Source organism: Mobula birostris, chromosome 10 (assembly GCF_030028105.1).
Source record: "Mobula birostris isolate sMobBir1 chromosome 10, sMobBir1.hap1, whole genome shotgun sequence".
Lineage (NCBI taxonomy): Eukaryota > Metazoa > Chordata > Chondrichthyes > Myliobatiformes > Myliobatidae > Mobula > Mobula birostris.
Window position 1 is genome coordinate 42,268,829 of NC_092379.1, and position 13,283 is coordinate 42,282,111.

The 13,283-nt window shown below is 44.3% G+C and overlaps 1 protein-coding gene across 1 annotated transcript in view; it reads right to left on the reverse strand.

The window, feature by feature from the left end:
• LOC140203627 (uncharacterized) overlaps positions 1-13,283 on the reverse strand; it is a 71,106-nt gene that overhangs the window by 30,478 nt on the left and 27,345 nt on the right. Inside the window, exon 4 of the mRNA XM_072269675.1 lies at positions 1,460-1,545. Coding sequence (XP_072125776.1) covers positions 1,460-1,545 — 86 coding nt within the window. The remainder of the gene's footprint in view (positions 1-1,459; positions 1,546-13,283) is intronic.

Here is a 13,283-nt window from a genome sequence, read left to right on the forward strand (position 1 = left end):
GTTTTCCTTCTCCTAGATGAGGGGCCAGCCATGGTTGATGAGTCCCATCTGCCTGAAGCGACTGGATTTAAGATGCCATTAACTCACCTTTGCCCCTTCTCCTGTCAGTAGAAATGATTCTGCCCAGCTTAATGGCTAAGCCACATGTGAAGGCCAGGAGCTAGACTTGGTTGTCAGAAGTTACTGGAGGGCATGGTACAGGATTCTAGGACAAGAGGGCGTGACTTCAGGATTGAAGGACGTCCATTTAGAACTGAGATGCAGAGAAATTACTTTAGTCAGAGGGTGGTAAATCTGTGGAATTTGTTGCCATGAGCGGCTGTGGGGGCCAAGTCATTGAGTTCATTTAAGGCAGAGATAGATAGATTCTTGATTAGCCAGAGTATGGGGTGAAAGCAGGGGAGTAGGGATGACTGAAAGAATTGGATCAGCCCATGATTAAATGGCAGAGCAGACTCAATGGGCCAAATGGCCCACTTCTGCCCCTATATCTGACGGTCTTATAGCATGCCATTGGGAGCATTCCGCCAGTTATGACAACCTAAAGTAGTGGCAACAGAGTTAAGGGCTTCACTAAGCTGCTGCTGTGTGCCCCTTCCTTCTACAATGTGCCTGCTCGCTAAGGTTGTTGCGTGAATGAAGCCAGCGAAGAAAATTACTGGTAGATACAAAGCAGCTTCTTTATTCGACAAAGCAAGGTAGAGAAGGCATTTTATGGAGACACTTCTGGTCGAAAGGTCTGGCCGGCCTGACGTGGGGCTCGATATTTTATGTGCCAAACGGCAAAGGGCAACTCCATACATACAACACATGGACAATGTTTTCTTTGAAACTACATTCGACCTTCACGCCTCCTGATTCACAGCCACACCACACACATCCAAATGAATTTTAATCACCATTGTCGGCTGGGATTCATGGGTTTTAGGAACCCATTGTTCAGAGCTGGCCACATGTTCGGACTTGGTCACGTGTTGGCATGTGGTTAAAGTGTCCCTCTAGTGATCTGAAGGTCGCTAGTTCGAGCCTTGGCCGAGGCAGCGTGTTGTGTCCTTGAGCAAGGTACTTAACCACACATTGCTCTGCATTAACACCACTGCCAAGCTGTATGGGTCCTAATGCCCTTCCCTTGGACAACATCGGTGAGACAGAAGGGAGACATGCAGCATGGGCAACTGCTGGTCTTCCATACAACCTTGCCCAGGCCTGAGCCCTGGAAAGCTTCCAAGGTGTAAACTTCCAAGGGGAACCTTCCATGGTCTCACAAGACAGACGCCTACATATAAAGTTCAGATCTGCACTCCAAATAAAATCCACAACACATATTCAGATATGAAGACTGGTAGCCAAATTCAATTGCTAAATGTCTATGTCCTAACCCCAAAAATCACTCCAACGCTGACCTTCTATAATGTGCCTGCTTGTGGTGAAGGGTGCACCCTGCTGCATATGGTCTCACCTTTTACTGCCTTTCTTTTCATCCGGGACAAAGTTCATGATACGCTTGTTGATGGCGTAATTGGTGAGGTGCATGCAGACGTCATCCTGTGAGAGAGGCAGAAGATAAAGATGTTGGTTTCTCAGTCAGGGACATTGCCCTCAGTTATTGCGTCACACTAACGCCACCCCAGCCAGATGCTGCTCAAATGCTATTTTCCTCATTCCTCTCGGCTTCACTTTTCCTGCGGTGATGAAGAGCAGTCGGCAGGTGGCAAGAAGGTGAAACTGAAGGAAGCCTTGCATCTTAAAGCAGTTTTTGCAGCCCCAAAACATCGCCAAGTCAAAGGATCGCTCACCTGAAGCGCAGTGCAGAAGGATGGGTGCTGTCAGTCAGAGCAAGGATGTGAGGCTGAGGCTTTATAACTCAGACCGAACTTTGGAGTATTGTGAGCAGTTCTGAGCCCCTTATCTAAGAATTGGTGAGCTGGTATTGGAGAGGGTCTGGGGGAGGTTCACGAGAATGAAAGGGTTGTCATTTGAGGAGCATTGCTCCCTCTAGGCCTGTACTCGCTGAAGTTTAAAAGGATGATGGGGGATCTCAACGAAACCATCAAATATTGAAAATCAATGTGGAGAGGATGTTTCCTGTAGTGGGAGGGGGGACGGCTGTCTCTAAGAGCAGAGGGCAAAGCCTCAGAATAGAAGAACTTCCCTTTAGGGCAGAGGTGAGGAATTTCTTTAGCCAGAGGGTGGTGAATCTGTGGAATTTGCTGCCACGGACCGCTGTGGAGGACAAGTCATTGAGTGTATTTAAAGCAGAGGTTGATAGGTTCTTGTTTAGTCAGGGCATCAAAGGTTAACAGGAGAAGGCAGGAGAAAACAGTCGAGAGGGATAATAAATCAGCCATCCTGAGCACAATCCTCCCCACTTTCGAGGACATCTTCAAAAGGCAACATCCATCTTGAGGGAGCCTCGCCACCCAGGTAAAGCCTCTTTTCATTTCTACCGTCAGGGAGGAGACACACACTCAACAATTCAGGAACAGATTGCTCCCCTCCGCCATTAGATTTCAGAATGAACAATGAACCCATGTACAGTACCTCAATAACATTTGTCTCTTGGTCTTGTTTTGCACAACTTATTTAATTTTTAAAATATATTTCTTTTTGTAATTTATAACTTTCATTATTACGTACTGCAATGTACTGCTGCCGCATAACCTCAAATTTCATGGCAAATGACAATGATAGTAAACTTGATTCTGATTCCAATTCTGGTTATGAAATATGGGCTGAGTTTTTCTTTTCGGAGTAGTCCACGTCACAAGATTGTAAGATGTAGGAGCAGGATTGGGCCATTTGACCCATCCAGTCTTGTCTGACATTTCGTCATGGCTGATCTATTTTCCTCTCAGCCCCAATCTCTGTATCCATTTATGCCCTGACTAATCAAGAACCTAACAAGCTCTGCCTTAAGTATACCCGACGACTTGGCCTTCACAGCATGTAGTAACGAATTCTACAAATTAAAGAAATTCCTCCTCATCTCTGTTCTAAATCAACGTCCCTCTACTCTGAGGCTGTGTCCTCTGGTCTTGGCCTCCCCCACTATAGGAAACATCCTCTCCACATCCACTCTGTCAATGCTTTTCAACATTCGATAGGTTTTGATAAGATTTCACACCCTCCCCCAACACCTCATTCTTTTAAATTCCAGTCAGTTAAGGCCCAGAGCCATTAAATGTTCCTCATATAATAAGCCTTTCAATCCCAGAATCATTTTTGTCAACCTCCTTTCAACCCTCTCCAGTGTCACCATATCCTTTCTGGGGCCCAGAACAGCTCACAATACCCCAAGGGAGGGAGGCCTCGCCAGTGCCTTCTAAAGCCTCAAGGAGGAGAAACCCTGCAGATGCTGGAAATCTGAGCAACACACACACAATACTGGAGGAACTCAGCAGGCCAGGCAGCATCTATGGGAAACAGCAAGAGGTTGATGTTTCAGACCAAGACCCTTCATCAGGACAGATGAGCAGTTACAGCAAGAAGGTGGGGGGGGAGGAGAGGAAGGAGTACAAGGTGGCAGGTTATGGGTGAAACCTGGAGGGGGAGGGGGTGAAGTAAAGAATTGGGAAGTCAATTGGTGAAAGAGGTAAAGGGCTGGAGAAGGGGGAATCTGATAGGAGAGGACAGAAGACTTTGGAAGAAAGGGAAGGGGAGGGAGCATCAGTAGGAGGTGATTGGCAGGTAAGGAGATGAGGTGAAAGAGGGAAACGGGAATGGGAATGATAAAGTTGGAGGCAATTACCAGAGGTTAGAGAAATCGACATTCATGCCATCAGGTTGGAGGCTACCCAGACGGAATACAAGGTGCTGCTCCTCCAACCTGAGTGTGGCCTCATCGTGGCAGTCGAGGACTAACATGTCAGAATGGGAATGGGAAGTAGACTTGAAATGGGTTTTTCTGACAGACGGAGTGTAGGTGCTCTGCAAGGCGGTCTCCCAATCTGCGTCGGGTCTCACTGACATACAGGAGGTCACACCAAGAGCATCAGATACAGTAGATGAACCCCAACACACTCACAGATGAAGTTTTGCCTCCTGAATGGCAGTGAGGACGAGGTGTAGTGTTAGGTGCAATGCTTGTTCCACCCGCTTGCCCTACACCTCCTCTCTCACTTCCATTCAGGGCCCCAAATACTCCATAGATGCTCCTGGGCCTGCTGAGTTCTTCCAGCATTCTGCGAGTGTTCCATATAAAACATTATATCCTTGTTTTTATGTTCTATTCCTCTCAAAATGAATGCTAACACCTTCCTTATCACTGAGTTAACCAACAAAAACCTCTGATTTTTGGGTTTTCTCTCCAGTCATACAATTGTCTATGCTTTTAAGTTTTCTACCGAAGTGCATGACCATACACTTCCCAACACTGTTTTCCGTCTGCCACCTCTTTGCATATTCTCCTACACTGTCTAAATCCTTCTGCACCTCTCTGCTTCCTCCATACTACCTGCACCCCCCACCCCCACCGATCTTCGGATCGTTCGCTAACTTAGCCTCGAAGCCATCAACTCCATCATCGAAATCCTTGATATATAATGTAAAAAGAAGTGGTTCCAACATAACATCCCAACTTCTGTACTCAATACCTTGACTTATGAAAGCCAGTGTGCCAAAAGCTCTCTTTACGACCCTACCTACCTGTGATTTCTTTTTCAAGAAGTTACGGATCTCTCTGTTTCAATGCATTTCTCAGTCCTAACGTTCACAGTGTTAAATTCTCTGTACTACCATAAAATCATAAGTCACAGGAGCAGAATTAGGCCATTTGGCTCATCGTCAGCTCCGCCATTCAATCATGGCTGATCCTTTTCCTCCCCTCCTCAACCCCACCACACAGCCTTCTCCCCGTAACCTTTGGTGCCACGGCCATTGAAGAACTGATCAATTCCTGCCTTAAATACACCCAACGACCTGTCCTCTACAGCTGCCTGTGGTAACAAATTCCACAAATTCACTACCCTTTGACTGAAGAACTTTCTCCGCATCTCTGATTTAAGCGGATGCCCTTCTACCTTGAGGTTCTGCCCTCTTGTCCTAGACTCCCCCACCATGGGAAACATTCTTTCCACATCTACTCTGCCTAGGACTTTCAATATTCGAAAGGTTTCAATCAGATCCCCTCTCATCCTTCTAAATTCCAGCGAGCACAGGCCCAGATACATCAGATGTTCCTCATATGTGAACCCTTTCATTCCCAGATTCATCCTTGTGCACCTCCTCTCAACCCTCTCCAATGCCAGCACATCTTTTCTTAGATAAGGAGCCCAAAACAGTTCACAGTGCTTAAGGTGAGGCCGCAGCAGTGCCTTATAAAGCCTCAGCATCCTGTCCCTGCTCTTGTATTCTAGACCTCTTGAAATGAATGCTAACATTGCATTTGCCTTCCTCACCACTGACTCAACCTGCAAGTTACCCTTTAGGGTGTTCTGTACAAGGACTCCCAAGTCCCTTTGCATCACAAATTTTTGAATTTTTCTTCCCATTTAGAAAATAATCTGAACATTTATCCCTTACTACCAAAATGCACAACTATGCATTTTCCAACATTGTATTTCATTTGCCACTTTCTTGCCCATTCTCCTAATCTATCTGTCCTTCTGCATCCTACCTGCTTCTTCCACACTACCTGCCCCTCCACCAATCTCCGTATCATCTGCAAACTTGCCATCTATTTCACCATCTAAGACATTTATATACAGCATAAAAAGAAGTGGTCCAATACCGACCCCTACGGAACACCACTACTCACTGGCAGCCATCCAGAAAGGGATCCTTTTATTCCCACTCGCTGCCTCCGACTAATTAGCCAATGCTCTAACCATGTTAATAACTTCCCAGTAATACCATGGGCTCTTAACTTGGTAAGCAGCCTCATGTGTGGCACCTTCTGAAAGCCCAGATATACAACGTCCACTGCGTCCCCTTTATCTATCCTACTTGTAATCTCCTCAAAGAATTCCAACAGGTTTGTCAGACAGTATTTTCCCTTAAGAAAACCATGTTGACTTTGTCCTATCTTGTCCTGTGTCACCAAGTACTCTATAGCCTCATCCTTAACAATCATCTCCCACATCTTCCCAACCACTGAGGTCAGGCTGACTGGTCTATAATCTCCTTTCTGCTGCCTCCCTCCTTTCTTAAAGAGTGAAGTGACATTTGGAATTTTCATACCAGAGTCCAATGATTTTTGAAAGATCATTACAAATGCCTCAACACTCGCTACCACTACCTCTTTCAAACCCCCAGTTTGCAGTTCATCTGGTCCAGGTAAAAAAAGTACCTTTTGGTCTTTCAGCTTTTTGAGCACCTTCAACCTTGTAATAGAAACTGCACTCACTTCTCTTCCCTCACACTCTTCAAATCTGGCACACTGCTAGTGTCTTCCACAGTGAGAACTGGTGCAAAATACTTACCTAGTTCATTTGCCACCTCTTGTCCCCCGTTATTATTTCTCTGGGCTCAGTTTCCAGCGGTCCTATATCAAATCTCATTTCTCCTTTATCTTTTATATACTTGAAAATGCTTTTTCTATCAACTTTGATATTATCTGCTAGCTTGCTTTCATATTACATCTTTTCCCTCCTAATGATTCTCTTAGTTGCTCTCTCTAGGGTTTTAAAAGCTTCCCAGCCTTCTTTCTTCCCACTAATTTTTCCTCTGTTGTATACCCTCTCTTTTGCTTTTACATTAGTTTTGACTTCCCTTGTCAGCTACGGTTGTAGCATTTTGCCATTCGAGTATTTCTTTGTTTTTGGAATACATTCATCCTGCACCTTCCCCATTTTGTCCCAGAAACTTGTGCCATTGCTGCTCTGCTGTCTTCCCTGCCAGCATCTCCTCCCAATTTACTCTGGCCAATTCCTCTCTCATACCTTTACTTTACTTTCCTTTCCAATTTCCTTTTCTCCACTGAAATATCGCTACATCAGACTCTACTTTCTCCCTATCTGAATCATATTGTGTTCACTGACTCCTAAGGGTTCCTTTACCTCAAGCTTCCAAATCGCCTCCAGTTCATTACATAACACCCAATCCAGTGTAGGTGATCCCTTAGCAGGCTCAATGACAAACTGCTCTAAAAATCCATCTCTTAGGCATTCAACAAACTCACTCTCTTGAAATCCATTACCGACCTAATTTTCCCAATCGAGCTGCATGATAAAATCTCCCATGACTACCATAACGTTACCCTTTTGAAACACCTTTTTCCATTTCCTGTTGTAATCTGTGCTCCATGTCTCAGCTACTGTTGGGAGGCCTGTATATAACTGCCATTACCCTTGCAGTTTCTTATCTGAACTCACAAGGATTCAACATCTTCTGATTCTATGCCACACCCTTCTGCTGATTTGATGCTGTTCTTTACCAGCAGAGCAACACCACCCCCTCTGCCTACCTTCCTATCCCTCCGATACAATGCGTAACCTCATGTGAATATGATTTTGATATCAACATTTAAGAGAAGTTTGGGTGGGAGGGGTATGGAGAGCTATGGTCCGGGTGCAGGTTGATGGGATTTGGCAGATTAAATGGTTTGGCACCAACTAGACGGGCCAAAAAGCCGGTTTCTGTGTTGTACTTTTCTATGACTCTATTGCTTTTTCTTGAAATCAAGGCAGATTAACTCCGGGCAAGATGCAGGGCCAATAACCCTGGCTAGATATATCCTTGAGTGTTATATCAGACAACTTCCCATTTTCAATCTGACTTACGATGGAATCATCAATTTTCTTCAATATTTAGGAGGATTACCAGGATACTGCCTGGATTGGATTATGAGGATAGAAACACAGAAAACCTACAGCACAACACAGGTCTTCGGCCCACAAAGCTGTGCCAAACATGTCCTTACCTTAGAATTACCTAGGCTTATCCATAGCCCTCTATTTTTCCAAGCTCCATGTATCCATCCAGGAGTTTCTTAAAACAGTGGTCCCCAACCACCGGGCCGCGGAAAGGTACCAGGCCACAAAGCATGTGCTACCGGGCCGCGAGGAAATGATATGATTTGGCAATATGAAACGATATGAATCAGCTGCACCTTTCCTCATTCCCTGTCACACACTGTCGAATTTGAACAACCCCCACCCCCCACACCGTTGGCCGGTCCGCAAGAATATTGTCAATCTTAAACCGGTCCGTGGTGCAAAAAAGGTGGGGACCCCTGTCATTTCCGCCTCCACCACCACCGCCGGCAGCCCATTCCACTCACTCACCACTCTCTGAGTAAATAAATTACCCCTGACATCTCCTCTGTACCTACTTCCAAGCACATTAAAGCTATGCCCTCTCGTGCTAGCCATTTCAGCCCTGGGAAAAAGCCTCTGACAATCAATGCCACTCATCATCTTAAACACCTCTATAAGGTCACCTCTCATCCTCCATCGCTCCAAGGAGAAAAGGCCGAGTTCACCTATTCTCATAAGGCATGCTCCCCAACATCCTTGTAGATCTCCTCTGCACCCTTTCTATGGTTTCGACGTCCTTCCTGAATTGAGCACAGTACTCCAAGTGGGGTCTGACCAGGGTCCAATATAGCTGTAACATTACCTCTCGGCTCTTAAACTCAATCCCACGATTGGTGAAGGCCAATGCACCATATGCCTTCTTAGCCACAGAGTTGAGATAGGTTGAGAAAGCTATGGCTTTTCTCCCTGGAGTGAAGGAGGATGAGAGGTGACTCGATAGAGGTGTAGAAACTGATCAGAGGCATAGATGGAGTGGATAGCCAGGGAAATGCTAAAGCAAGAGGGTATCGGAGGAAAGTATGGGGGAGGGGGAGGTCAGAGGTAATCTTTTTACACAAAGAGCAATGGGTGCGTGGAATGCACTGCCAGTGGCACTGGTAGAGGCAGATACATGAGAGGCATTTAAGAAACTCTTAGATTGCCACATGGATAGAAACATAGGAAACCTACAGCACAACACAGGCTCCTCAGCCCACAAAGTTGTGCTGAACATGTCCCTACCTTAGAAGTTACTAGACTTCCCCATAGCCCTCTATTTTTCTAAGCTCCATCTACCTACCCAAAAGTCTCTTAAGAGACCCTATCGTATCCGCCTCCACCACTCTTTCTGGCAGCCCATTCCACGGACTCACCACTTTCAGTAAAAAAACCTACCCCTGACATCTCCTCTGTACCTACTCCCAAGCACTTTAAACCTGTGTCCTCTTGTGGCAACCATTTCAGCACTGGGAAAAAGCCTCTGACTATCCACACGATCAATGCCTCTCATCATCTTGTACACCTCTATCAGGTCACCTCTCATCTTCCGTTGCTCCAAAGAGAAAAGGACGAGTTCACTCAACCTGTTTTCATCAGGCATGCTCCTCAATCCAGGCAACATCCTTATAAATCTCCTCTGCACCCTTTCCATGGCTTCCACATCTTTCCTGCAGTGAGGCGATCAGAACTGAGCACAGTACTCCAAGTGGGGTCTGACCAGGGTCTTATATAGCTGCAACATTACCCCTCGGCTCCTAAATTCAATTTCACGATTGATGAAGGCCAATACACCGTATGCCTTCTTAACCACAGAGTCAACCTGCACAGCTGCTTTGAGCGTCCTATAACAGTGTCGGGAAGTTTATGGTCATACACTTTGGCAGAAGGAACAAAAGGGTAGACTATTTTCTAAGCAGGCGGAAAACCCAAAAACCTGAGGTGCAAGGGATGAGAGAGCCTTCATGCAGGGTTCCCTAAAGGTTAGTTTGCAGGTTGAGTCTGTGGTGATGATGGTAAATGCAATGTTAGCATTCATCTCGAGAGGACTAGAATATAAAAACAAGGAGTTAATGTTGAGGCTTTATAAAGCACTGGTGAGGCCTCACGGAGTATCGTGAGCCCTTATCCAAGAAAGGATAAGCAGACATTGGAGAGGGTTCAGAGGCGGTTCACCAGAATGACTACAGGAGGAGCGCTTGATGGTTCTGGGCCCGTACGCATGAGAATTTAGAAGACTGAGAGGCCATCTCATTGAAACCTATTGAATGTAGACGGGCCTAGCTCCCCCACAGCAAGCCAGGACGGAGATAATGAGGGGGAATCGGTGACTCTGTCCTTGATTCTGAGAGAGATTCGCGAGTTCCAACAAGATAACGGCAAACAGCTGGAAGATATTAAAGGAGAAATAGTAAAAACTAACTCACAGATAGATGAAGCTGAAGCGAGGATTGTTGGAATTGAAGAGAAGCTACAAAACGCAGAGGAAGTGATAGCAGAAATGCTGAAGCTGCAAGACCAGCTCCAGTGGAAACTAATAGATCAAGAAGGCCGCTCGAGAAGGGAAAATGTGAGGATTTACGGAGTTCCCGAAGGAACTGAAGGTAAACCCGGATTGATGATTCCCTTCGTGGAGAAGCTACTTAGAGAGAACCTTGATATACCGGCCGCAAAAGACCTACAGATAGAAAGAGCTCACCGCGCGTTGGCACCACAGCCTCCAGCAGGCGCCCAGCCCAGATCGATTCTGGTCAGATTTCTCAGTTACAGAACGAAGGAAGAGGTGCTTAAAAGGGCATGGCAAAAGAAAGGTTTCATGTGGAACAACTGTAAAATCAGTTTAGACCACGACTACGCACCGGGGATTCTTGCCAGACGGAAGGAATATACGGAAACATGGAGAGTCCTGAAGGAAAACAACATCAGATTCCAGACCCTGTATCCAGCTGGCTGAGAGTCTTTTACGACGAAGGGACAAAAACTTACGCTACAGTGGAGGAGGCAACATTGGACCTGGCGGACCGGGGACTACCGATTAAAGTTATCACCTAACCGGAGTCGCTACTGGAGAGGATTCGGCAGAAGTCGTGGCAGTTAGTGCGGCGAGGACGCTCCACACGAACCAGAGTGTCAAACTACAAGGAAAAGCTGCAAGTATTCAGACGCAAATGTACAGAGAACACAGATTAATTAAGAGAAATGACTGAAAAGAGTAAATCGGACTTAAAGGTAAAATGAAAACTGGTAACTGAAAATAAACTAGACGGAATAACTTGAATGATAGCAATATGGTCGAGACATAAATAGGAGAGAATTCTCCATGATTATTCAAACTGCTGAGGGCCCTCTAAGGTTATCCCTCTGAACTGAGGCGGGTCGGTGCTCAGGCCTCACTGTGGGAAATCGGGAAAAATTTTCAAATGTTGCACGTTCAAAAATGTCTAGGGTGTGGTTATATGTCTTGGTTTACTGTTGAGAAGGGATTGCTTACTGTTTGGTTAGAAAAGGAGAGTGTTTTTTTTTCTACTAGAGAAAAATGCAAACTGAATTGGTAAAAATAATTTCCTATAATGTTAATGGGATTTTGAATCCAATTAAAAGAAATAAGATTATGTCTAAGTTGAAAAAAGAGAGGGCACAATTAGCTTTCCTCCAGGAAACACATATTAGCCAATCTGAACATGGAAAATTAAAAAGAATGGGCTTTAAGCATGTATTTTATTTATCATATAAATTGAATCACAAAAGAGGGGTAGCTACTTTAATATCAAGTACTCTTAATTATGAACATATTTCAGAGACTAGAGACAAAGAAGGACGGTTCGTAAAAATCACAGGAAGAATAGAAGGTACAGAAATAACATTGCTGAATGTTTATGCTCCTCCAGGTTGTGAATGGTCATTTTATAGACACACTTTTGACCTAATGGTCAGTTCTCAAGGGGTAGTAATTTGTGGAGGGGATTTTAATATTAGATTAAATCCTATATTAGATCCTTCAAGAACAGTTACTCAGAATAAACCTCTGACTCGGAAAGTGAATTCATTGATGGAGGAGTTGGGAATTATAGATGTCTGGAGGGAATTACACCCTACTAGTAAAGATTATACATATTACTCTTTCCCTCATTCAGCCTATTCAAGGATAGACTATTTCTTTATCTTTAATACAGATAGACTCAGGATAAAAAACTGTAATATTGCAACAATTGATCTGTCGGATCATAGCCCAGTCTCTATGTCTCTAATCCTGGAAAGGAAAATGAGGAAAACACTATGGAGGCTAAACTCACATATACTCAATAACCCGAAAGTAATGGAGAGATTAAGGGGAGAAATCAAAGAATATCTAGACCTTAATGACACGGGAGAAACATCACCAGTGATCTTATGGGATACATTGAAAGCTGTACTGAGGGGGAAAATTATTTCCATTACCACTCACATGAAAAAAATCAATGCACAAAAATTAGCAGACCTTCAAGGAAAATTAAAACAACTTCAAGTTGTAGATAGCAACAAAAGTAGTTCAAATCGAAAACAGGAAATTAGGAAATTGCAAAGTGAAATTGACGATATTTATACGTTGGAAACTCAAAGAAACTTTCTTTACCTGAGACAAAGGAATTATGAAGTAGGAGGTAAATCAGCTAGATTATTAGCATATAAATTACGAAAACAACAAGCAGACAATACAATTCATAAAATAAAGAATCCAAAGACAAAGCTTGTGGAGAGTACAATAGGGAAAATTCAAGAGAGTTTTGAAACATACTATCGAGAGCTGTACTCCCAACCCCGGGCCCCCAATGAGCCCTATATAGACAGTGTATTGAATTTTTTAGATCTACCTAAACTTACAGATTTACAAAATGAAAGTTTATTAGAACCAGTAACTGTCAAAGGACTGAACGTGGACATCTCTAGGTTAAAGGCTGGAAAGTCCCCGGGTTCTGATGGGTTTACCTCAGAGTGGTACAAGTCCCTGAAGACACAGTTAGCCCCATTACTACTTAACACCTTTAATTGGATCTTGCAGAGAGGAGAAACTCCACCTTCCTGGAGAGAAGTGATTATTTCAGTTATTCCTCAAGAGGGTAAAGATAAACTAGAATGTGGCAATTATCGGCCAATTAGTGTTCTTAACTTAGATTACAAACTATTTACATCTATATTAGCACGCAGATTGGAAAAACTTTTACCTGGCCTAATCCACTTAGACCAGACTGAATTTATTCAACAAAGACAAACACAGGACAACATAAGGAGAACTCTGCACATATTAGAACAGGTTAATAAGAATGAGACAGAGACAATGGTAGTAGGATTGGACGCTGAGAAAGCTTTTGATTCGGTTAGTTGGGCATTCCTATACAGAGTGTTAGGAAGATTCGGCTTTCAAGAAAAGTTTATTAAAGTAATTCAGACTCTATATGACAGCTCTACAGCCCGAATTAAGATAAATGGGGACCTCTCTGACTCCTTCATCTTAGAGAGAAGCACTAGACAGGGATGCCCAATTTCTCCTCTCCTTTTTGCGCTATATATTGAACC